The following is a 27733-nucleotide window of genomic DNA, read 5'->3' as shown; positions in this document are numbered from 1 at the left end:
GGAGGTGGTCATGAAGTTCCACCTCTAGCCAACGTGTTATTGGTGATTGGTAGCTCCTGGAAGAGGGGACTCTGCTTTCTCTAAAAGAAGGTCTTTGGTAAGTCTACCACACTTCAGTGTAAGGCCACAAGTCCAAGAATATGTTGGCCCCTCCCTGAGGATTAGCGTTCATGGCACCAGAAGGTACTATGAAAGCTCCAAGAGAAGGGAGCAGCAGTCCTACTCAGCTATGATACCTATGAAACATAACAATAACCAGTGTGGCACAATAAAACTAACAGCACAATTGTACCAAGGATACCTGTGGGTAACCAGTTCTCTAATTGTTCCACTCAAGTAGACAGAAATCATGCCTGGTACTAGGAACCTAGTCAACCACAGAGTGCTGAATTCAAGCACCTTAATTTTTTTTTTTTTTTTAGATAGGGTTTCTTTCTGTAGTCATGGCTATGCTGGAACTCGCTCTGTAGACCAGGCTGGCCTTGAACTCACAGAGATTCACCTGCCTTTGCCTACTGGGATTAAAGGCTACCACCACCAGATTCTACATAACAACAACAAGATGCTGGAGAGATGGTTCAGAGATTAAGTGCATGGCTGCTTTTCCAGAGGATCTGGGTTAAATTCCCAGCACCTACATGGTGGTTCACAAACCACCTGTAACTCTAGTTCTAAGGGTTCTGACATACTCCTCTGGCCTCTATGGGCACCAGGAACACACAAGTGGCACACAGACAGACACACAGGCAAAACACATTTAAAACAAAACATATTTAAGAAGAAAAAACAAAACTGGGTTAATACAAGTTTGAGAGCATTATAGACAGAGAGATGAGACTATTTTTAGCAAAGGCTTGCCTCTAAACAAGTACTGTTCCCACTGTAAATAGCGCATCAAAATCACATTTTTAGTCAACCAGTTCTTAGAGACCTCACTTCTTCTACTTGCTGGACTAGGGAAGAGCGATAGGGAGGAAAGAGGGAGGTGGGACTGGGAGGAGGTGAGGGAGGGGGCGTCAACTGGGATACAAAGTGTATACATTGTAAATAATAATAATAAATAAAAAACCTTCAAAAATCATATGATCATCTCATTGTTGCAGAAAAAGTCTTTAAGAAAAATAACACTAACTGCTGTTCAGCTGTATAACGTTATTTAGTAAGTGCTTCTTTTGTTGACTATTTGTCATCACCTGGATGGTCTTTTGCAATGAGCACACGTTTCTCTAGTTTATTCTGCAGTATTCCTCCTGGCCTATTTGTAAGTTCCACAGAACATGAGGTTAAACCCTGACTGCGGCATGACAGACGTGAAGTTTGATTCCCAACGAGTAAATTCAATTCACCCCTGACAGCATTTCCCTCCTGAAAGGTGGCAGGAAACAGAGGGGTCATTTTGTATTAATGCTATACTCAACAAAAGAAAGCCTGTAAGGAATTATTATTATGGTTTTTTATTTACAAACTATCAATCTAATTTGGATTTATTTATTAAATTAAGAATATCCTCTTACTTTTTACAAGTGAATACAAATACCTACAAGCTAATAAACCACTTCAATTTAAATATTAATTTTTATTCAGGTTAATGACTAAAAACATACATTGCTTCTCAAAATGAATTACTCATTGAAAGGAACATTAGTAGAACAGTTGTGGTACTCATGAGGCTTCTGTAGGAGGGTCATGCATTCTCAACCAGCCTGGGCTGCACAGCAAAGCCTGTCTAAAAAAAAAAGCAAGTAAAAGTAGTAGTATTTCAATGCTCAAACAATGGCAGTGGAAAGATGGTATCTATCTGGCCTTGAAAATAGCCAATAAAGTCCTTAAAGGAAGTTACATTTCCGAATGAAAATTTAAACATCCTCCTAAGGAAAAAGAATTTAAAACAAGAAGAGAATCCATTGTGCCAGAGACCCTGGGCTCATGCTAAGCACTGCAAAACAAAGAAATGAAACAAGAGAAAACTGACTATTGAATACAGGAACAACTGGTAAATTTAGAAGTCTTCTGTGTCTTACGTTTGCACTCTCGGAGTAGGGTACACTAGTTATTGAAACCAGAGAGGGTAAGAGCTGATTAAATGCTTTTGGTAAAAACCAGAACCCCACGGCTTAGTTTAGGGTGCTAAGAAATGGGTTCTTAAAATTATTAACATTTCCCAGAGCTTTTGATTTATTTGATTTAAATGGTTTTATAATAAGTAAAGGACTGTTTTTTATAGGACATCAGATCTCCCCTGAAGTGGGAGCTGCAGGAGGTTATGCGTTGCCTAACACAGGTCTCTGAAAGAGCAGCAAGCACTGGAGTGCTCAGCCATGTCTGCATTCCCAGCAACATTAATATTCTGAAGTATATCTGAGTACCTTGTGCATAGCTCAGACTATGAACTTAATAAACTATAGTCAAAATAATTATAGACATAACAGCTAAGAAATGGAACCTTCCAAATGTCCACCAACATATGAATTGATAAATAAACCGGACTCTAAATATTAATACTGAACACTTTCTCTCACATGAGGAATCTAGGTTTAAATATACTCGTGCTTGTCTGTGTGTGCATGTGTGTATGGATCATAAACTAGAAAGGGAGGAAGACTATGTGATAAATTAGTGGTGAAGAACCTGCCTCACACCTTGGAGGCCTAAGAATCAATAGCTAATACTTAACAAAAACAAAATAAAACAAAAGATAGTAAGTAAATAAATATTAGCCTAGAGATGATCCTGTTGGCCTGTCCTCAGGGACCCAGCAATTGTGACAGGTGTGCAGGCCAGGTGCACTAGGTGTGTGCACCTGGATAAACGGATCTGCCTGTAACCCCAACTCTCTCTCTGTCCCCCATTTTGTCCTTCTCTGAAACCCCCACTCTGTCCTCTGCCCTCATGGCTTAGCTCTCGTCTGTCTGACTGTGTACATGGTCATTCCTCTGCCTCTGCCATTTCTCCAGGCCTCACCAATCTCCTTTCTCACAATACAGCTTCTTATACCACATCTGTAATTTCTCACAGGTATACCTTGGCATGAGCCTGCCATGGAATCCCCTCACATTACATTTCATAACAAATGTAACACACACACACACACACACACACACACACACACACACACACACACACACAACTAGTGGCTAATACTTGTAATTTCAATAGGGAGTTAAGAGGGTGATTCTGGGTTGGAGGCCAAGTTGGTCAATGTGGTGGTTTGGATGAGAATGGCTCTGAGAGGCTCATGTTTGAGTATTTGATTGCCAGTTAGTAGAACTGTTTGAAAAGCATTAGGAAGTATTATTAGGTCTTCTTGGAGATTGTGATCACACCACACACAGTGTGATCTCAGCAGCTGCTCCAGCTACCTGCCTTGCACATTTTCTGCTCTGCCATCGTGGATTCTGACCCTCAAGAACTGTAAAGCCCAAGTAAATTCTTCTTTCCCTAAGTTGCTTTGGTCCTGTTTTTTGTTGTTGTTGTTGTTTTTTGTTTGTTTGTTTTTTAAATCACAGAAAGAGAAAGGTAATTAATAAAGTTGATGTACAGAGCACCATGACAATTTGGACTGAAGCGTGAGGCTCTGTCTCATACAAATTCACAGTTATACACACACATGTGTAATTTAAAATAAACCTTAAAATTCACAAAAATTAAAGCAAGGACACTCATGATCTCTACAAATGACTAACAAAAAAGCAGACTAAGAAAAGAATTAGACTTTGACTAAATTTTGAGAGCAAAGAAAATGAAGCAATAGTTTTAAAACAGCCAAGGGAAGAAAACAGGAGGTACGTGTTGGTATAATGTTCTTTTGGAATGTATACAATTTACCCTTGTTCATCCAAATGGGGATTTCATTCCCCCACTATCTGATTTCAATCCAGGCATCGCATTGTGATTCTTATTCTAAGCACCACTTATTTGTGTAAACATGCCACCATTTGTTCTCTATATTGTCAATTAAAAAAACCAGCCACACTGCTGAGCAATGGAGAGGATAGGGTGAGACATCCTGGTCCAGAGAGAGGAAGAGGAAGGAAGCAGGAGGGAGAGGAGAGGTGGGGAATCCAGAGGAGAGGTCTTGGAACCACGTTGAAAGATGGACCAGACCTAAGATGTAACTAAAAGCAAGTATAACATTGTAGCCATATCTATAATGTTGGAATGTAGTGGCAAAACAGATTTCTCAAGTGTCAATGATTATAAATGACTACACTGCTGTTTGTTTACATTTATGCCTAGGTAATGAAATCCCATCCTGAGCATGGCAGTTTGGTGGGACTTCCTTGGCTGGTGATCACATTGTTCTGCTGGGAAGGTGATGTGTTCTATTCCACACGATGCAGAAGCTATAGCTTTAGGACCCTCCCTGAACTTGTCTTATTTATCTCTTCACTTAGCTATTCCTGAGTCGAGTCCATCATAATGAAGCTGGAACTGTAAGGAAAGAGCATTCCTGACTCTGTAAGATGCCCTAACAAAATCTTGAAGGCGAGAGGATCTTGGGAATCCCTAAATTTGTTGCCAGTTTTGTCAGAAATGTAGTTGGACTGGGGGTCTTCAAAGTCCAGCTGGAGTCCTATAGAGGATTGAGCTTCTAAACCTGTTGTGTATTGCCATGATAAAGCACAATGACCAAGGCAACCCATAAAAGAAAACATTTAATCTGATGCCTCACAGTCCTTGAAGGTTATAGTCCACAGCTGTCATTGTGAGGGAGCACGGTGGCAGCGAGGTCTGGCTCTGGAGCACAGCTGAGAGTTACACTTGGTTCCACACATGAGGCAGAAAGAGAGCTAACTGGGAGTGCTGTGCGCTTTGTAAAGCTTCACTCCCCACCTGTGTGACACACCTCCTCCAGCACATCCCAAGCCTTCCTAAACAGTCCCACCAGCTTGGGACCAAGTATTCAAATATATAAGCCTATGGGGGCCCTTCTTGTTCAAACCACTGCACATGTGGTGTTCCGTGTCACTGCTAGTTAGTTATCATCAGAAATGAACGCTAGTCTACACTGCTAGGATGGAAACAAACTCAAAAACAGTGATAAGTAATAATCAAGAGGGGGACTGAGACGTGCCTTAGTTGTAGAGCACCTGTTTAGCCATGAGCAAACAAGGCCTCAAGATAAAAAAAAAGCACACAAATATAGTCTGCACATAATATTACCTAATGATACAGTATACAAGGCTTGGGAGTACTGTGTTCATTTTTATCTCAAAAATTACAGAGATGAGCATTTTCCAATTTGTTCTAGACCTATAGAAGATCTCACTACTCTAAAGTTATATTAGGGTTGTCTCAAATTCAAGACTCCACCCAAAGGAGTACCTATTTTATGAAATGAAACGGGAGGCATGAATTCGTAGTGCATAAATATCCAGAGCCTAATTGGAGATTAAACTTAATTTTGTTACGTAGAATATATAAAGTAGTCAAAATAAGAATTGCTATTTTAGTATCTAAATTATCTTAAGGGTTTCATTACAGTCTAAAGCAGTCATACTTTTAGAGAAATTGAATTCCATCTTTGGAACCAATGGGGGAAAACCCCAATTCCCCACATACGTGCCTTGGCGCACATGTGCACATACACATGTACACACACAATTAAAACAATTAAAAGCAAAACAAAATACCATTGGTATAAAAAGAGTAATCTTAAGATCTTAAATGCTTTCAAGGTCAGGCAGAGGCAGGCGGATCTGTGTTCGAGGCCAACCTGGTCTAAAGAGTGAGTTTCAGGACAACTAGGGCTATGCAGAGAAACCAAAGCTAACCAAGCAAGCCAGCAAGCAAGCAAGCAAGCAACCAACCAAATAAAAATAAAAAGTAGTGACTAAACGTTATGATATTTGTGAAAAACAAATGTTCTCCAAAATTTACAAAAGTTTAAAATCTTCTGAAAAAGGAAAAGCAAAATCATTCATTTCTGAAATGTTTATTAGTCCTTACTACCTAGGAGATAGTAGGAATATAGTGAGGTAAGAAAGTCAGTGCTATGGACAAATAGTTCAGTGTAACAACATAATGACTAAGTAATTATGATTATAAAAGTAACTATAAACAGCATAAGCACTATGACAAACAAAACAAAATCACATTCAAAACTGACCTAACAGTAGAGGAAGGAGGAGAATCTCTGCCAGGGAGAGTAATTGCCACATGAAATATATGGCCAGAAAATTAAATGAGTATAGCACAGTAATTTTTTTTCATATTCATGCAATGTTTTAATAAAATAAGCAAAAAAAGATGAAGAGTCTTATGCCCTAAAGAATGATCACATTTTATCTCTGGTATTACTGTTGTTGTTTTTTCCAAGACAGGTTTCTCTTTGTAGACCTGACTGTCCTGGAACTCGCTCTGTAGACCAGGTTGGTCTCAAACTCAGAGATCCATCTGCCTCTGCCTCTCAAGGGCTGGGATTAAAGGTGCGTACCACCACTGCCTGGCATCAGGCATCATTTTTATCATATTATAGAAATAAATTGATTGGGACAGACAGAAAATTGGTCTTAATTCAATTTAATAATTTTCATAACTGCAAGCAATATTTTGGAAACAAAGTGACATTTTTAGTATTCTAATGAATTCTATTTGATGGCAATGCTTTAAGCAGTTGATAATCAAACATTCAAACAACCCCATAATAGGAGCTAGGCAAGTAACTTTGACAGCTCTTGCCTAGCAGTCAAAAGGCCTTCGTTTTGATCTCTAGCATTGCAAAAACAAAAAAACAAATCAGAAACAGGCATTCCTGCTGAAGTCTGAAAATATATTCAATTCATTTGGAGCTGAATTTGGAACTATCTACAAAACTATGCAAGTACTATTCCTTTGCTTCATTATTCCCATTTGAAGGAATTTACCCTGAAGAAGTAGCTCTAATAATACAAAAGTGCAGATAAACAGCTATTTGGTGAAAGGCTGTTTTTTACTGTGAATTCTGGGAATGCCTTAAGAGCTCACATACAAGAAAGTGACTGGACCAACTACAGTGCATTCACACAATGGGGTACCATTCAGCTATAAAAAAAAAAAAAAAAAAAAAACAAAAAAAGCCCAGAGATGTGATGGAAAGATCTTTAAGAACATACCTGTTGAAAAAAAAAAAAAAAAACCATCTAAATACAAAGCAGACTTATAGTAGGCAGCCTTCTATGAAACAAAGAACTGTGTTTAAAGAAACACATGACTATGAGTCAGAAATTACTGAGATTAAGAAACACATTCAGAGCTGGGGGATAGCCTGGTCGATAAAGGGCTAGCCCAGTAGCATGAAGCCCTGGGGTCAGACCCCAGCGCTGCACAAACTGGTTGGTACAGGCAGAAGAATCAGGAGTTCAAGGCTGTCTTCAGCTACACGATGAATTTGGGGCCAGTTTGGGCTATGTGAGAACCAATCAATCAATACAAAGCAGGTCTGAAGTTTGAGAGGATGTGGAAAGAGGTAGGTGAGGGATAATGGGTGTAGTACTTCTGAATAACTCTTTTGATGCTCAGAACCACAGAAATGTTTTTTTGCACACTAAAAACTGAAAGTAGTTAGGAATAAAAAAGAAATAAGTAAACAAACATTATTCTGACAATATATTCCAAAGCTAAAGTAAACAACAGCCACAAAACCAACCAACCAAAATCAAAATCTGCACAGAACACTGATCTGAACCTCTTAGTTGGCAAGTGGGGTGCCTCCGACTCAATGTTTCTCCCAAGGCTGTCACAAAGGTATAGGCCCCAGCCTGGTTGTCTCACCCCTGCGGGAGTACTCACGTAGCTGCCTTAGCCCTCAAGTCCCAGGCTACAGACTGAAGACGTCAGTTCTTTGTCCTATGGGGCTTTGAACTCAGAGTATGGGATCAATAGGGATAACAAGAGAGAGCGAATAGGTGGAAATGAAAGTATTTTGAAATAATATGTTCGAATTGAGCATCATTCCATTTGTCACATTCCATTTGTTAGAGAGGGGACTATAAACCAGAATGAAAGCCAGGAGGCAAGTTACTAAGGGTCATTTTAGAGACTGCTTACCACAGTGTGCCCATGTTCTACTCACATGCAAAATGCACCGACCCTTTCTTCAGAATGATTCTAGTTTTCAAATAATTGTATGTGAATTTTAAGTTTGAACAATGAGGAGTTATTATTGCCTCATGGGTTGAAATATACACAGACACAGAATTAAATAGAAAAAATAAGTGATTAATAGACAAAATGTACACATACATTTACGTCAATTATTTATTAGAAGTAAGTTCCCTCTATGATTCCCAGGCTAATCCCAAACTCCTAGATTTAAACACATTCTTCTTGTCTTAGCTGCATGAGTAGCTAGGTCCATACCACTGTGTGCAGCCAGAAAGAACAACTTTAAAGTTGTTTAAAAAAAACTAATAATCAGCAGAAATGGGAGATTAGAAACCTTGACATAGCCAGGCAGATTGGTGAATTTCAGGCCAGCCAGGGCCACAGAGGAGTTCCAGGACAGCCTACACAGAGAAACCCTGTCTTGAAAAACCAAAACCAAACCAACCAGACAAACAAACAAACAATAACTGCCAAACAAAAACCCAAACCTTGACACAATACATAAAAAGACACAGCAGCATTCTTGTGATACTCTTATTAAAGAACTCCAGTAAACCCCACCTTGAAGGGTATCTTACAAGATAACAATAAAGATATCTAAAATTGTCATGGCCATAACAGAAAGCTGTTCCAGTTTAGAGAGACTAAAGGAACAACTGATAGCCAAAGGCACTGTGGATTCTGGACTAGGTTTGGACCTGAAAAAGGACAATAGGGATTTTCCACATATAAACATTTTACATAACCATAGTAAAAGCATTAAACTAAGAATTTTATGTTCATAAATTATCAACTAATCTTTAAATTTTTCCAATAATCTCCCTAATGCCTACTAATTTCAGCTTCTTGGCACTCATTGTTTTCTATGCTTTGAAGGACAAGAGAAAAACCCAGGAGCTGAATAAAAAATCAGGATCGCCAAACTGAGGAATAGAACTATTCCTACTGTGACATAAGCTCAAATTTTTGTTTGTAGGATACTAATTTATTAAATAATTTAACAGCACAATTTAAAAATTGCATTAAATAAGAACTTTAAGTATCAACCCATAATTTTATAGTATATCATAGTCTATAAGTAATAATCAAATGGTCACTTACAAATTTATAATGCAGAAACTGAATCAATTAAATAGGTAGAAAGATTAACTGAAATATTACTGTATATCACAAAAGCACTGCTGCATAAATATGATGATTTTCATGGTAATTCAAACCACTTCCAATTCTGTTATTTTACAAATAACAAATAGAATAAGAATGATTTTTAAAAATCTCACCATTAGAGTCAATGTAGTTGCTATGAAGAGAGAACAAAAGGAAAAAAAGGGCTCTTTGGTAAAGGTGAAGAGAAAACAAGAAGAAGGAAGAAAAAGGAAGGAGAGGCAAAGTGCAGGCCTTCCTCATTTGGAATTGTCTCCACGGCATCTCTGTGACATGCCACCAGGTTAGAGGCCTCCTTTCTGTTACAGTGTCCACTTTCTTCCGATGAGTTAAACATGTAAGAAAGACTCGAAGGAAAGAGTTATATCGGAAGCTAAGCTGCAGTCTTATGATACTATAATTCTGTGCTAACTGAAATTTCATTTTCATCACCAGAAAAGTTAAATGCATCAAAATTCTACAAATCAAATACTAATGGGTTCCTATTTTCTTTGGCTGCACTTATAGCAACCTTAAAATTGTCTGCATCACAGGCTCCCCACAGGAGGAGTGTGTGCCTTTCTATGAACAGGCGTGAAAAGGTAACTTTTATCCATCATTAGATATAGCTCTATTCCTCAATTTCATGTTGACAACAGTCTGGTAAAAGGAAAGACCATTACTTCTATGGTTAGAACATGCATCTTTGAGTTCTTACAAATGCTTGGAGACCATATAACTTAGAGAATTAGACTAGACAAAAAGAAATATAAATAAAATACTCCTCTGAGTATAAAGTATATGGGCTTGATAAAGTTTCTAAAAATTAATGACATGTTTACAAGGCCTAGAAAATCCTGACCGAAGGACAGCACCTAACTGAAGGTGTGTGCAAGCAAAGCATCTACGAAGACATGCAGGGGTGAGTGCATACGCGTTCACCTGTCAGGGCAGAGGACAACCTGCCTGCTGTTTTTTAGGAATGCTGCTCACCTTTTCTTTTTGAGATAGCATATCTCATTGGACCCAGAATTGGCCAGTTAGGCAAAGCAGCCTGGCAATGTGTCTCTGGCGCCAGTGCAGGGATTCCAAGTACGCTACCATGCCTGGAGCTTTTAACCTGGCTCTGAGGAGCAAACTCAGGTCCTTGGGCTTATTGCTTACAAGGCTTTACTGACTCAGTTCTCCCATTTCCGCTTAAACATCTTTTTTTTTTTAATGAGTCTGCAAATGACTTCTATTTTACGGGACTATAGAAACTGAACAAACTATTTCACAAATCTGTAACAAGATTAGTTATGATTTAAAAAATAACTGCTCTGTCTTTTAGGTTCAGGAATATGGATCAAACACCTAAAGCCAATTTTACTTTTGACATAATGTTCTGATGTAGCAAATAACACTTGTCTTTTTGGTCATATCAGCCTCATCACTACCCAAAAATGACCCTGCAATTTCTCAATAACTGAACAACCACATCAACAAGCTGTAGAATTAGCTTCACTATTTGTAATTCATGTATTGCCAAATCACTCAGCTAGAGAAAAGGAGGAGGGAGGGAACGATTTCAGAGGGAGAGGCAGGCAAGGGTGAAAGGACAGAAAGAAGGGAGGGAGGGAGGACACTTAGGCACAGTGGTGCACACCTGTAATACTAGCACTGAGGGTGCTGGGCCGGAACATCTCCATTTCAAGGCCAACCAGGCTATGGAGTGAAAAACACTTTTTAACAACGAAAGCAATGAAAGTTAAACAACCACACAGGAGAGAAAGTAACATAAGCTTTCCTGCTCTATTATATGTGAAGTCAAAAGGTTTTAACATAAGATTCTCTGTAAAGAAATGGTGGAGCAGTGAAATTACCAGAGAAGGATTTGATGAAGCAGAGTGTTAGTAAATAAAATCATCTGTCAGAGTCAAAAACCTACACACAAAAGGGGGAGGTTAATAAGCAATATATTAATTCTTAGTACATATGAAATAATTCATCACAGCTCTTCCACCCAATTTCAAGCTTTATTTTACAATCTTAAATATCTTAAAGTGCACTGTACGGGTGATGTGATGCTTCACTGTGAAATTAAGTGGTAACTCTTGACAAAGTAGTCATTATCAGGAGATAATTGACCTTATTTGAGAGCTAAGCATCCTGAGGCAAAGTTGAGTGTACTTAATCCTGGCAGGTTAATTATCTAGTGATTAGGAAACCTTAAAAGGTATTACTCTTAAGAACCATTTTCAAAATGACTCTATTCAAAAACTTCTTAATTTAATAATAATGAAAAACAAGAACAATCAAGTTCTTTAATCATGTACAGGTACACAATGACTAGAAAGCAACTAGCATGAGCTGATATCAATAGATATAATTGATAATTACCTACATGTCCTTTATTAAGCTGATTGCATGTAAGTTTGTTAAAAAATGATATAAACATATAACATAGGATAAACCTACTAAAAACTGTACATCTAAAGAAACTAATCAAGAGAGAGGACCCTGACTAAAACGCTCAATCCCCATCCTGAAAGGCAAAAAGGATGGACACCAGAAGAAGAAAACAGGAAACAACCTAGGAACCTGCCAGAGGGCCTCTGAAAGCCTCTGCCCTGCAGACTTTCAAAGCAGACGCTGAGACTTATGGCCAACTGTTGGGCAGAGTGCATGGAATCTTATATAAGAAATGGGAAATACTAAGAGATGGAGAGGACAAGAACCACACAAGGAGAACAACAGAACCAGAAAATTTGAACAAAGGGAACTTCCCAGAGACTCATACTCCAACCAAAGACTATTCATGGAGATAACCTAGAACCCCTGCACAGATGTAGCACATGACAGTTCAGTGTCCAAGTGGGTTACACAGTAATGGGAAGAGGGACTGCCTCTGACATAATCTGATTGGCCTACTCTTTGATCACCTCCCCCTGAGGGGGGAGCAGCCTTACCAGGCCACAGAAGATGACAATGCAGCCACTCCTGATGTGATCTGATAGACTAGGATCAGAAGGAAGGAGAGGAGGACCTCCCCTATCAGTGGACTTGGGGAGGGGCATTTGTGAAGAAGGTGGAGGGAGGGTGGAACCGGGAGGGGAGGAGGGAGGGGCTTATGGGGAGATACAAAGTGAATAAAGTGTAATAATTAATAATAAAAAATGATACTGCTGAAGGAAAATGTTTAAAACTTTGAAGATGTTTAAAATTTAATTAAAAATGTAACATTTAAAGAGTTTATATACTAGAGAAGTATCGAAACTACTTTAGTCAATATAACCTATGAATTCATGCATTTCATTTCAAAGTAAAACATAAGAGGGTTACCAAAGATTTTGTTTCTTTATTTAATTATTCATTTACTTTTTTCTTAAAGGTAGGGTCTAAGCTGGCTTTGTACTCATGGCAATTCTCCTGCCTCAGTGTCATGAACCATCACACTGTCTTACTAAATATTTTGAAATTGAGAAAAGAAAAACATGCCTCTGTGCATTTCTGAATCTTAGGGAAATGGCTGCAGGACAGACAAGTGGAGGACTACTTGCCTAGAACACAGAAAACACTGTATTTTACCCCTGGAAAGCAAATGGGAAGTGCCTTGGGGTAGAGAGAGAAAAAAAGATTATTCAACTTTAGAAAACAATATACTTCTAAGACATGCTATAACATGGGCAAACTTTGAAAACACTATGGGATAATAAATAAGCCAGGGATGTCAGATAATTATTAAGTGAAGCTAACTGTATGAGGTATTAGGATGTGCAGACTCATGATGACATACAAAAAAAGGTGACTACCAAGGCCTGGCAAGACAGAAAATGGGTGGAGTTATTAGTTATAAGCACAGAGCTTCTGCTTGGGAAGAAGAAAAAATTCTGCAAGTCGACCATGGGAAGTGAACTGCACGCTTGAAAAGGGTTGGGATGATCAGCTTTGCCTCCACCTCCCAAATACATGGAGTAGAGGGCTGTGAGGCTTCTGTAGCCAGGCCAAGCATTCTATCAACTGAGTTGCATTCCAGGTTCCTGTTAAGTATTTCATACAATATAAGAAAGTAAATCACTTAGTCTACATCACAGTCCTTGAGAAACAATATTCGTATTTTGTCTTAGGATGTACATAATTATTTTCAAACATTCATTTTTTTTTCTTCCTTTTAAAACAGTAACCTGGGTTCCTGGGTTGGCTTCAAAATTTTGATCCTCCTTCCTCTACTTCCAATTGATAGAAACACAAGCACACACTGTTGCTTCACTAACTTATGAATTCTAGTTTTGGTTCAAAGGGAAGAGTGACTATAAGACGAGTTGAAACTCTTTCAAATTCAGGGATTTATTCCCCCTCATCATTTTATTTACTTTATATATATTTGAGACAACAGCCGCAATATCATACCTTAGGCTGATTTGAACTTTCTGTGTAGCTCTGGCTTATCTGAGACAAGTCTGCCTCTTTCTGATGAGTGCCTGTGCCATCACACACGTCTTTTCTGGTATTCTTCATGCTAGCTTTTCAGAACTCCTAGAGTTCCAACTCAGTCCCCTCAATTCAAACACACTGTATGGCTACTTGGCTTAATTCTGAATGCTACAGGCTTGGTACTTCTCAAACTGTGGGTCATGACCCCCTTGGGAGGTCAAAAGACCTTTTCACAGGGGGTCACCTGAGACCATCAGAAAACACAGATACTTACATTACAATGCATAACAACAGCAAAATTACAGTTCTAGAGCAGAAACAAAAATAACTTTATGGTTGGGCTCACCGTAATGTGAGAAACTGCATTAAAGGCTGCAGTATTAGGAAGGTCGAGATCCGCTGTGAGTGATACGCTGGACAATCGTTGCATTTGTGTCTTTCAATTGTTTTCCTGGGGATCACTGATTACTGTCTGTGAAGGGATGGTGTTGGTGGGCAAGTTGGCTTTTATTTATTTATTATTTTTTAAATTTTATTTATTTACCTTATATATATGTATGGGTGTTTTGCCTGCATGTATGTCTAAGAGGGTATTTGATCCTTTGGAACAGGAGCTAGAGACAGTTGTAAGCTACCATGTGAGTGCTGGGAATCAAACTCAGGTCCTCTGGAAGAGTAGCCAGTGCTCTTAATAACTAGTCACCTCTCCAGCTCCTGATTTTTATTTATTCATCTTGAAACAAAATTTTGTTGCATGGCTTAGGCTAGCCTTGAACTAGCAGTCTTCTAGTTTGTAGCCACCTACCATTATGCCTGGCTTGCCAAAGCATTTTGTTTTTAACTGAGACTACAAGAAATCATTAATGCTAGTACTCAAACCTCTCCAGAAAAGGAAAGGGACAAGTAAGTACAAAATAAAAGCTAAGTGTGCTTGATGTTAGCTAATTTATCGACATTTTAGAAATCAACTATTAAGCAGATTTTTTTGGGGGGAAAGATTATACTTAGGGAGAAAAAGAAAATAGAAAATAATTGTAAATATATACACAAATACAAACATTTCTTGTGAGATATATATTTTACATTGCAGTGCATTTTTATGACAAAATGGTTTCCTTTTTAAAAAAACTGAAGATAATTTATTATTATTACTAACATATTCAAGGAGAACAGTGGATAATATGTTCAAATGACAAAACACTAATCTACTTGCTCTTTGTAATCAAATACAGTATCATCTTTATTATCCCTATTTAACTGCTTCGCCTTAGCTGATATTTCTAGCTGATTAACATTTAAAACATCTGATTCTGACGTCCAGCTCGCTTGGTATCATTAAGGTGTTACATTATTTGACTTTGTGCAAATGCAGCTGCATCCAACCGCAGTATAAAGTGCAGGGCAAACACCTCATATCCCACTAGGAAGCTGTTTGTTTATCAGAAGACCTTTAGAGACTGCCTCAATAAAACACCAAACACATCTAATCAGCTTGTAGCACTTTTACATAGCTCACAACATGATAGATATTACAGGGTACTTGTCTTCTACTAGTTATTGATTTACTATAACAGGCCTTATCATATAAATATTTGTTGGAATGAATGCAAATAAACAGGATTTACAAACAAAAGAAATGAAAAAGTTGTTTAACATAACATGCAGCCATGTAGCAGCTCACAGTTTTGTGTTCTAGGTCCATACAGTCCAGAAACAGACAAATCTTTCTTTTTTTTTTTTTCCATGGTGGGATTAAAGGCATGTACTGCCACCCCTGGCTTTTTCTAAAGCAACTCACCGTCTCATTTCCAAAGAGGATGTCAACATAAGGCATGACTTTCATCAAGGATTCCTTGAAGAACTGACTAATAAACGGTGCAGACAGATTCAAGGTGAAGACTCTGTTGTTCTCGGCAGCATGGCGAGCCACTTTCAATACTGACTCGGGGGAGACTGTAAGAAAGAAGCCCTGAACAAAGAGAGAGAGGGAGGGGAAATTAGAGCTATCAGGAACGTATACAAAATACCAAGTTCAATTATAAAATCCAAGGTAGAAATGGTTACATCTAACTAAAAAAAAGTTCATCATGTGAGTACAACATATTTGATATATAGCAGTACTAAAAAGTAACATTATTTATTTGATATTAGATCACATATATGCACTATCAAAGAATACTTGGAATCTACAAAACAAAAATACTCAAGAAAATAACAAGTATATTTAAATTTGAGAAATATAAATAGAGGTAGACTGAATGCTTTTAGCTTCTTATAAACTTTCAGCATCTTTTCAGTGATTTAAAAATGTTTTATAAAGAGCATACCTTATTTATCTTAAAAATATCTTAACTGAATTTATTTGATTCTATTTTAGGCTTGAGAAAGTGTTCCCTATGTTAACCAAGGCTGGCCTGGAGAGTTCTAGGAGCCTGAAGATTTCAGGTGTGTGTCACAATGTCTGTATTTTTTTATTACTTACTTTAATTAGAATTTTCAAATAATAAGAAGACAACCCACGGCTACTTATTTTAATTAGTTTAATTGCCAGAAACAGTATATTTTAAAAGTGTTTATCTATATTTTTCATGATAAAGTCTTCTTAGCATACACTAATGATTTCTAGCTGGAAACATAGGCAAAGATATGGATAAATTCGAGGGAAAGTGGTTAGGAAGGCACAGAGGCGAGGAGACAAGTGAAAGCACAGTAACTGAAGATGAGGTTGTGTTAATACAAGGGCCTCGCAGGGCAGTCAGGATGCATTGAACAGCAGCATGGGAGTGTACTGAGGAAGCAGTGTGAGTAATGAGTTTTTCTCAGAAGAAAGGAATATGATTACAGGAAAATGCAAGAAAGGCAAACTGGACAGCAATACTTTATCAACAACTAATAACACCTGTGTTTGGCTATGTAAAAGGAAGCCACATTGGAGTTTGAAGCACAGGCCCTATAGACTGTGTAAAAGGCAAAGAATAGAATTCAAAGATGATGTTTAAATAATTTAAAAAAGAACACTGGTCTTATTACTAAATAGAGAAGTCTAGAATAAGACTTGTATATAGAGCATTCAGTTTTGGTCATACTGATCAAAGTTTCCATTAAAAAAATTGACTCATGAGAAATATGTCAGAAGAAGGTTGTGGTTCTAATTACCAAGGAAGGGAGTATGGACCAATAAGAGAACAGATGAAAAAAAATACAGAAGAGGAGAGGAAAGGAAGGCAAACAAGGAGAAAACAGCAGAGAAACCTTATAGGGAATTTTAAGGTGCTTACGTGTTCAGGGTTACAGGGAAGCAGAAGGGTCAGTAGCAGACATATGACCTGATGACTAGAAAAAGCACTCACTGTGAGGGTAAATGACAGAGTAGTTGAAGGACCCGGGTAGGGAACACCCATCAAACCTAGAGATAAGCAGTGAATGTTGATAAAACCATCTGAAATTTACTGATCAGCTCTGATGTACCAAGCACTGATGTACAACCTTCCAACTTACTGAGTATTATGAAACCCATGGAGTATACACTGTTTATTACTCTCATTTTATAAACAATTCTGAAATGAAAACAGAGAAATTTTCTTTTGATGAAGGAGCGAGTGAGAGGACAGGAAACTGTCCTCTGAGTTTCTGGCAGGAAACTCAGGCTTGCCTTAGACCCCAACTCCTATAACCTCCTCTTCCCAAGTGGTGGTAACAGGCACCATAGGACAGCTGTATTTTGCCCATTCTTGCTTTTCAAAGAAAACAATCAAATGAAGAAACAGAAGGAAGAACTAAGGGAGGATAGTTAGAGCAAAGAACCAGAGGAAGGGGAGACATTTTAAACTAGGCAGGAAGAAGAGGAAATAATGACAACATATAAGAAAGTGTCATTAAAAGGTTGTGAAACATGTCCAGGCATGATCTTGCACACCTGTGTTTCCAGCATTTGGTAGGCAGAGCCTGGAAGATTGTAGAGTTCAAAGCTAGCCTAGGCAATATAACATACATCCAGTTCATCTCAACAAACCAAAGTTGCAAAATGTTATGATGTATGGACTTGTATTTGAAAGTCTAATCACTTATATGAGGATACAAGAGAGAAAGAAAAAAAATAGAAAAAAAATCCATTTATTTTCATATATCAAGTTGAACATAATATTCTAATAAATTTTGTGGTAGCAGTCACTTGTATAATAATCTATTTGTGAAGATGTTTACTGCCCTTATACAGTTGTAAAAATTAAGAGAGAGTTGTAATTGTGCCAAGAAACGGCACTTTGGAAATAGGATAAAACTGCAGAAGATACTTCTGTGTGAGAGTTCCCATTTTATATGAAAGTAGACCACAAGACCTCATTCCAGGGTTTTGTGCCATTCCTGGAGGATGAGAAGAATCTGGAAAGATGGTATTCCTTCACCCGCTTGTTTATCTATCTATCTATCTATCTATCTATCTATCTATCTATCTATCTATCTATCTTGTATGTGTATGTTGCTTTTTTTTAAATTTTTTATTTAAGTTTTATTAATTACACTTTATTCCTTTTGTATCCCCCCATAAGCCTTCCCTCCTCCCTTCCTGGTCCCACCCTCCCCCCCCCCCCGGTCTCACCCTCCCCCCCCTTTCTGCATGCATGCCTCTCCCCAAGTCCACTGATAGGGGAGGTCCTCCTCTCCTTCTTTCTGATCTTTTTTTTTTTTTTTTTTTTTTTTTTTTTATTCTTCTCAATGCAGTTTATTCAGGAACCTTGAACAATCTTCTGACCCTGGGGAAAGCCAGCCCACAGCTTAAAATAGCCTCTGGGTAGCCAACCCCAGCGTGCCTCGTGGGCAATGCAGATAGGTCCACATACATGGAAGCAAGCCAGATCCTCAGCCTTAGCCAAATGTGGAGTTGTTTGTGACAGAGAGCACTCACCATCGGGAAGGTGGAAGGCGAAAACCAGCTCCATCTTTAAGGCGCGACTTTATGCAGCTCTCTACAGTTCCCCCTTTTTGTTTTAGACACATCAGGCAAGAGTAGAGGTCTGATCTCTGATATTAGAAATAAATTGGGACTTTGTACTGATGTTCATTTAGGTGTCATCTACCCAAAGAGCATCAGACCCATCTGATACCTTTTTCTCAGAGGCGGGACCTGGGGCATCAACCTGCATGCAATCAGACTTGCTCTTCTCTGGGTCGAAAGCGGCTGACCCTGAGTGCAGTGCTTAGCCTCGAATCCTGAGCGTAACATTTTAGCTTTTTATGGTAGCCAACCATGCTTGGGGAGACTGTCCTGCTTCAATGGCTGTAAAGGCCTGAATGATCATGGCTGCATTACACTGGTGTGTTGCTTTTTGAGGCAGGTTTCTCTGTGTGGTCCTGGCTATCCTGGACTCAATTTATAGACCAGGCTAGCCTCGAACTCATCCAGATCTGCCTGCCTCTGCCTCCCAAAGTGTTGGATTACAGGTGTGTGACACCATGCCGGGCTTCACCTGTTGTTTATTACCATTAGATATTACATCATATCCCCTTGCCCTAGCTTGATTCTTTAAAAAAATTATTTCTTCAGAATTTAGTCATATAGTACAGGATAGACATACTACAATGTACAGACACCCAAAAGATAAGCCCGATGGGCATCTTAGGCTTTATGTGGGCTCACTAGTCAGGGGAGTGGGGCATATCTCTGACACGTACTATGTTGCCTGCTTTTTGATCACTTACCCCTGATGGGACTTCCCCACCAGGCCACGGGGGAAGAGGAACTCAGTCCTCCTGTGAATAGATAAGCTGGGGTGTCTGGGTAGGGGGCTCCCCTATTTTGAAGAACAGAAGAGAGGTGATGCAGGAGGGAGGACTGGACTGGGAGGAGGAGCCTATGACTGAGGTGTAAATTGAACTAAGTAATTAAAAAAAGGAAAAAAAAAAGAATTTTGCATAAAATAGTTTACCCAAAGCTGTGAGACTTCATGTCTAAGCGCTCCTGTGTAACATGAAAGTTTGCCAAATAGATTTGTTATGCCTTTTTCTCCTGTGTTGTGAGTGCCAGCCATGACCCTTGCAATGGTGAGCTATTACAAATTATAATAACACAATGTTTTCTCACTTAGAAACTCCATGCTGCTAATTCTTAACCACTAGTCAATTGTTCTAAAAGGTAACGTTTAAGCACCATTAAAAAATATTTTCAACATTTTTTCTTTAGACACATGCCATTTGAAAACTATCAGCATCCAAGCTGTGTTCTTTGCTATTTCTGTCACTAGGAGAATTTAATGGAGCGGTTTATACAGCATCTGTCTCTGTAGTAGTATGTATGTACTTGCTTTTTTAGTCTTTTATTTAATGAGACGAGTTTAAAGCTTTCCTCTTATTTTTCTCCAAACTGTTACAGCATGAAATAGAAACCTCCCAGAGCTAGCATTCTGCCAGCTGTGGATTAACCACAGACAGCCACAGAATGGTCTATATAAATAGTAACCTGGTCAAATAATTAGGCTTCTCACCAACTTCAGACTGAAAATTTGATCTGTGCTCCAATACACATGATTGTAATTTAAGTCACAGAACAGTATGCCTCTAGAGCCTAAATTTGGCCTGATTCCAAATCTATGTATGTTGTATGTGTTTTACTTTAAAATATAATATAATTGTATTATAATATGGATAGTATATATTTGATTTCTGTTAATTTTATAAAGAATAGGCAAAACACTAGCTTCTAAATAAGTAATAAATGTACAACTTAATTATATTTTAAAATAGGCTCTTATTTTGTAAAGTAAATATTCAGAATTTAAACAAGTTGGGATTTGTGATGTTAGCTTGTAAAGATTGTTAAAATTCATGCCAACCATAACTTTTCTTCCCAGATTTATAACCTTTACTAAGGCACGTGTTCCAGCCTACAGCATGACCCAAAGTAAAAACAGAATTGTTTTGTTCATGTCAGGATTGTAGTAAAAATAAGTGGAAAGTCTGTATGTCTGTGCTTTAGAAAAGCACTCTATATATCCAGCAAAATCTTGGGATTTTGAAGTTAGGGATGTCAGTTTACACAGTTAGCTCTGTGTGTCTCTCCCTGTAAACAACATATTCTCTTACAGGTTGAAAAACACTAATCAGAACTGAAAACAAAGGGGGATATCCTTATACACTATGAACAAAAAAGAAAATAGATGTAAACGACTATGTAAAACCAAAGACCATTTCAGCCAAACTTGACACTGGAAATCTTAACCACTCTAAGGGATTTCTCAGGGTATTTTAAAGATAGTAGAAATTAGAAATATATGAAGACTGTGTGAGGTATTCCAGAAGCAGAAAGACACACATGGTATATAATCACTTGTAAGTGGATTCTAGATCTATAATATAGGATAAACATACTCAAATCTGTACACTTAAAGAAGCTAAACAAGAAGGAGGACCAGGGGTAAGAGGATCAATCCCCACTTAAAAAGACAAAGGGGAAGGACATTGGAAGGAGAAAACAAGAAACAAGAAAGGAGCCTACCACTGAGGGCCTCTGAAAGTCTACCTAGCAGTGTATCAAAACACAATCTGAGACTCATAACTAAACTTTGGGCAGACTGCAGGAAATCCTATGAAAGAAGATGTAGTTAGTAAGACCTGGAGAGTACAGGAGCTCCACAAGGAGAGCAACAGAACCAAAATATCTAGGCTCAGGGGTATTTTCTGAGACTGATTCTCCAACCAAGGTACATTCATGGATATAACCTAGAACCCCTGCTCAGATGTAGCCCATGGCAGCTCAGTGTCCAAGTGGGTTCCCTAGTAAGGGGAACAGGGACTGTGTCTCTGACATGAACTCTGTGGCTGGCTCTTTGACCTCCCCCCACCCCACCCTGAGGGAGGAGCAGCCTTGCCAGGACACAGAGGAAGACACTGCAGCCAGTCCTGATGAGACCTGATAAGCTAGGGTTGGATGGAAGTGGAGGTGGACCTCCCCTATCGGTGGACTTGGAAAGGGGTATGGGAGGAGATGAGAAAGGGAAGGTGGGATTGGGAGGGAATGAGGGAGGGGACTACTGCTGGGATGCAAAGTAAACAAAATGTAATTAATATAAAAAAATAAAAATTTAACTAAAAAATAGAAATATACGAAGAGAAAGGGAAATGATTTCTTTCTCTTTACTAGTGCTTACTTTAATTCAGCATTATTATTTGGATTCTTTTAAAATGTTTTTACCTAAGAACGTAAGCTTCTTAATAACAACCATTAATAGTGATTTGAGGTGTAAAAGGTATGTGTGCACAGACACTATGTAAGTATAAGTTTTTATTGATTCAAAAGAAAACAGTACAGTGGTGGGGGGTGGGGATTGGCACATGCCTGCAATCCCAACACTCAAGAGGCTGAAGCAGGAGGTTCAGGAACACAAATCTATTATTGGGTTCACAGAAACTTCAAGGTCAACCTGGGCTACACAAGACCTTGACAGAAAGAAAACACAGAAGTACACAGAGTGACCATGACTCTAAATAAATGGTGAATATACTCAGACAAACTCGGGTGGGAAGGGAGGCCTTTGCCTGTGTTATCAGAAGCAAAGGAGACTCATTTGTGTCTACCTAGTCCTAGAGAAAATACACACAGGCGCAAACACTTGTGTAGTGGTGGGCGAGTGGGTCAGCACCCCTCTGCAGTCCACATATAAATGGCAAGCAAGCACTCAGTTTGGCTGGATGCTAACAACTTGTAGTTTCAGGTCCTATCTGCAGATATACAGCCACACGAATTCTAGTTTGAGTTAAGGTTTAAAAAAATTGACAATATATACCAAAAGAAAAGTAAATATCATACTTCTGAAATGCAAAATTATTTCCAAGGCCAGAACTAAAGAAATAATTTGCTTTAGAAATATTGAAATCTTCACTCATTTTGTTCTAAACCCAGGAGGCAGGGAAATAGAAAACTGGGAAAATGACAAAGGGTAAATAAATACGCCAACTCTGTGAGAACCTGAAAATAGTTGGGAATGGAGCACTGTTGTGAGTCTGACATCATCCTAGGCGATATCCTGGCCATTTTAGGACAGGATATCGCCAGCCTGACTTCTGACTCATCTTGCACAAGAGAAATTCCTAGTAAAGTCCCATACAGACAAAGGCTCTTCTCCAGCAATTAAAGAGACAATGCTCAGTGTTCAAGATGGTGAAAGGCAGAGCTGAGATTAAGCTCCAAGCCTAACACTGCTGAAGACAGTAACTGGCAGTCCTAACCAGAAGCAAACACACACCAATACTGTTGAAGACACAGGGAATGCTCAACAAACTCATGCTCTCGACTCAGTCATTCTTCTGACAACCTGCTTATGTGCTGGGTCTGAAATATCTCCCTATAGGCTCAAAAGTTTGAATACATCATTTCCTCCTAGAAATGCTGTTACTTGTCAGACACAGGCCTATCTGGCAGACAGAGGTCAGTAGGGACAGGTATTTAAAAGGGACATCCACTGTGATCTGGCCTGTGTTTTTTGCTCAATGGTTTATGAGTAGTCAAACCAAACCAGAGCAAAACAAAACAAAAACCCAAAGTAAAACCCTAAAATATGACTACCTTCAGCTAGGTGATTTGATGTTAAAATAAAATATATTATTAGCCTGCCTTTTAAAATGTTTGGGGAGCTGGAGAGATGGCTCAGTGGTTAAGGGCACTGGCTGCTCTTCCAGAGGTCCTGAGTTCAATTCCCAGCACCCACATGGTGGCTCACGACCATATGCAATGTGGTCTGATACCCTCTGTTAACTTAGGGTCAGATGAAAGGGGAGGACGTCCTCCCCAGGCAGTGGACTTGGAAAGGGGCAGGGAGAAAATGAGGGAGGGAGGGGGGATTGGGAGGGAATGAGGAAGCAGATACAACTTGGATACAGAGTTAATAAAATGTAACTAATATAAAAAAATTTTTGACAGAAAAAAATTTGAATGTTACTATTTAAATTATGCATGTAGTTTATAAGATCTCTAGAGAAGAATGTTGTTGTAGAGAATATTTTGAGGACATTACAAAAGATGAAAACAAAGTTGTAAAGGAAAAAAATATTATGGCAATGCTTGTTCAATTAAAAAATAAGACAAAGGTAGTTTATGTACCATTAGTATGATTAGAAACTACATTATATCAATGATAAAATGAAGAAATAGCTGGTGGTAGTGGCACATGCCTTTAATCCCAGCACTCAGGAGACAGAGGCAGGTGGATCTCTGTGAGTTCAAGGACAGCCTGGTATACACAGTGAGTTCCAGGATAGCCAGGGCTACACAGAGAAACCCTGTCTCAAAATAAAACAAATGAAATGATGAGAAGGGATGCATAAAAAGTAGAAATGGTAAAGGCTGGATATGAAAATTTACATATTATAAATAGTTTACTTTAAAAATTAGTGATATGGGTTAATTATGCTTGAGATTAAAAAATTAAAACTAGAACTATTTTGTTCTATTGAAATAAACAGCAAAATAATCAGAAGATATTTATAAATACTGAGAATATTAATTCAATAAACAAGAGTAAGAGCAGATAAATGGCTGAAGGTAAGTCTATATTTCTTCTTGCATAAGGCTAAAAAAGGAACAAACTAAATGAGTGATTAGTGATTTTAGTAAATAGAAACCACTATTTACAGAAACAGAGGGGAAGAAAAAAAAACAAATGTATGTTTAAAAAAAGAAAAGACAAAAGAACAACAGTTACAGGGAGCCTAGCACTGCGGAGGGAAGAACTCAAGAGTGCCAGATGCCTGTCTCAAGACGTACCACTGTTGTCTGTTTTAAAGAATATAATTAGCCTGTTTGCAGTGCTGTAACTAAGGTGCCATAGTAACATCAGCTGGAGAACAGGGTTGTGAGAATGAATAAATTACAAGTCAAAAATAACCAATACAATACCCAGATAACATGTTTTTCTCCTCTAAGTGGGTCCTACATGTTTTGTGAATCTCCCAGAGTGTAAAATACATTTCCTTGTAGGAGTGAAAGAGATCAAATATAAATTATGACAAGCCATAGTTCATTGCTGCTGTAAGGACAACATTGGCTTTGACAACTATTAAGATAATGCATAAGCCATTTACAATTATGATACTGTGATATGCAATATTTCATATGAATGACAGCCACAGAACTGCTAAAAGAAAGTTACAACAAACACGCCAGTGAGTGCTACAAGGTTGCCATCACGGAGCAGAGGAGAGTAATTCCCCTGTGTCTGTGCCTCTGCAGAGCTTATAAAGTATGAATGCCTATTTCTCAAATCTCTAAATCTTTCCAAAGATTAAAATACCAACAACTTTAAGTATACAATATTTACCATAAATGAAGATGCCAATTTTCTTTTAACACATGTAAGTTCCTCAAATACAAACACATGAACAACCAACCAACCCAAACAAAGACACACAAAGCAAAGGCAGAAAGGTGTCGTCAAAGGAATATGGATCCCGGGAAGGCAATATATGTGAATATTTATCTTCATTTTCTGAAGTAAGAGAGTACAGGATATTCTAAAAGTCTGTTTGGGGGAAAATATAAGCACAGCAAACAAAAACACACTTTGAAATACTATGTATAATATAAACACACACACTAAAACAAGGCGGGAGACGGCTCAGCATCTGTGTTGCCCTTGCAGTGGCCCTGAGTTCAGTTCTCAGCACCCACACTTGCAGGCTTATAGCCACTTGTAACTTGAGCTCCAGAGATTGATTACTGGCCTCTGCAGGTACCTGCACCTACGTGCACACAACAAATACACAGATACCCTTTAAATTTTTTATATAAAAAATCTACAACAATCTAACAGTTTTCAAAAGTTGGTATTAGGGGTCAGGAATTATACAAAGAAATAACATAACTGGAGCTGTAACCAGGTCAAGTGAGACCTGAGGAGATAGTTTAACTCAGTTTCCAGCGAGTTACACTGAGAACTCCTTCTTTTCCTCCTTTCCTCCCTTCTCATTCACTGGTCTTGAACTTGTGGGTGGAAGTAACGCCCCGACCGCCTAGTACATTTGCTTTTAAGTTTTGCTAATGTGTTCCTTACTAACTGTGGGCTTTGGGCACTTTAACATCTCAAGACCTTATTGTTCTCAGGCTGGGAATAATAAAACTTCAAGGCTGTAAGAATTAAATCAGAACACAACACAGTGCAAGACATCGGAGTATGAACTTAAGCATATTTACACTGTATTAATATATTCCTGTAGGAATACCAAGTATTAAAAAGTGCCCCTCCCTTAGGAATGACAAGTTCTTTTTACAGCCGTTAGTTAAAATGCTAAACAAAAATGTGCTCTTTAACTTAGATCCTTTGAAATATAAATACATAAAACAAAATCCATCATCCCTTTCCCAAAAGCTCTCCATGCCTCTTCTCTCTCCTTGATTTAATCATCCCATGTCCTGCTGACAGATTAATCACCCTAATCATTCTTCTCTTCCTAGTAAATTAAATCCAAATGCCTCACACCCCAGCATTCAAACTCTCCACAATAGCACTCCAACTTCCATAGTAAACCAGCTGTAACCTCCATGTTTCTACAACATATGTACATACTTCAATCATACAAAATGATTTGTCTCTCCAAAAATAAGTCTTCAGAGTCCTTACATTGTTCCATTTGAAATGACCATTACTCGGCCTGTTGAAACGGTCCTACTACCTCCAGGTCTGTTTAAAAACATTAACTTTCATTCACCCCACAGAGAGACCTACCCATTCCTCTTTGAACTTTCCAAATAGGCAATATAAGCTGAGGAACTGATCTTTTTTACTTCCTAACATAGGAACTCACTTTTGTCCCCCGCCCTCAAAGGGGAGAGCACATCCGCTGTGTTTCCTGTAGCACAGCGCAGTTTTTTGAGACTTTAACTGAATTCCTCTGTCACTGAAGTGCTATTTTGAAAACAATGAAAATTAAAGACTGATGTATTTTTACATACTCGCAGAAGAATACATTCATCTTAGAGTTAGGCAATTCCTTCTAGTTCATAGGATCTGAAACTCCCTCAGCTCACAGACCTTTACAGTTTGTTATTTTTTCACGGTATCCTAGCAAATGCCTAACAGTTCTGTTTTGTAGCAAGCAGGTCCAAACAACTTAATGAGTACCATCTTAACAATTTGATGCAAGTTTGAGAAATTACATATAAACCGAAAAAGAAAAAAATGATTTAAGTCACCGCAATATACACTATTGGGATATATGAACTTCTAGAGCCCGGCATAACCCTTCCAGCCTTCCATTCTAACCAATTGTTGCCATTCTCCTTCCAGCTGCGGTGGTTTTCAGACAGTACTACCTTCTAAAGAAACCACACCAAACTTTCCCAAATTATGACATCATCCCAGAGGTATGGAGATGAATCTGATGTTGAAACTAATGCAGAATATCCTGGAGCGATCTTGGGGCTTTTCTCTGGGCTGTCTCAGTGTACAGTTTGGGACCTTTAAAGTTATTAAAAAAGATACCTCAACATAAACTATTTTCATTTGAGAAAGCTAATGCCATTCATGGCCATAGTTCAGAGCCGTCAGGAAAAAGAAATAACTTTCTCTCTAAAAATAGCACAAGTAAACTTGAACATTCAGGTGGCATTCTGGAGAGATGGACCCTGAGAAGTAGACAGCAGGCAGACTGCAATACCTACTTATGCTGGGATGACATAACAGCTTCAGCAAAGCCGACACTTTACAAGCCTTAATTTACCTACTTTATAGTTTATTGCAGTCTTTCTCTACTAATTAAAATGCTTCACACAAAAGAGCTCCTTACTTCCCTCACATGTGTAAATAACAACCAGACAGGAGGCATCTTTGTACTTTTCAATATAATCTTCAGTGGGACACAATGGAAACTCTTAGAATCAGCACTTGGGGTTCCTTGCTAACCAAACCAAACCAAACCAAACCAAACCAAACCAAACCAAACCAAACCAAACCAAACCACCACCAACAAAACCCTATGCCGCTGACATGCTCTCCTGTGTTGGTTATCCTGTATACATAATACAAAGTCTGTTCTTCATCTGCCATTTGACCATAAGAAGGGATGCTTTTTGCACAGGACTCAATTAGCATTTAGCTTTGCAGGCTTC

The 27733-nt window shown here is 38.5% G+C and overlaps 1 protein-coding gene across 6 annotated transcripts in view; it reads right to left on the bottom strand.

Annotated features, from left to right (window-relative positions):
* Adk (adenosine kinase) overlaps positions 1 to 27733 on the bottom strand; it is a 422206-nt gene that overhangs the window by 120832 nt on the left and 273641 nt on the right. For 5 of the 6 annotated variants that reach the window (XM_060382086.1, XM_060382091.1, XM_060382089.1 and 2 more), the window contains exon 7: positions 15440 to 15610. The exons of the other annotated variant lie outside the window; for it this stretch is intronic. In XM_060382086.1, the coding sequence (XP_060238069.1) occupies positions 15440 to 15610 (171 nt within the window). The remainder of the gene's footprint in view (positions 1 to 15439; positions 15611 to 27733) is intronic. 6 annotated transcript variants of the gene reach the window in all.

The sequence above is a fragment of the Meriones unguiculatus genome, chromosome 4, assembly GCF_030254825.1.
Source record: "Meriones unguiculatus strain TT.TT164.6M chromosome 4, Bangor_MerUng_6.1, whole genome shotgun sequence".
NCBI lineage: Eukaryota > Metazoa > Chordata > Mammalia > Rodentia > Muridae > Meriones > Meriones unguiculatus.
The sequence above is the reverse complement of the archived record's forward strand: the minus strand, read 5'-3'. Positions and strand labels throughout refer to the sequence as shown.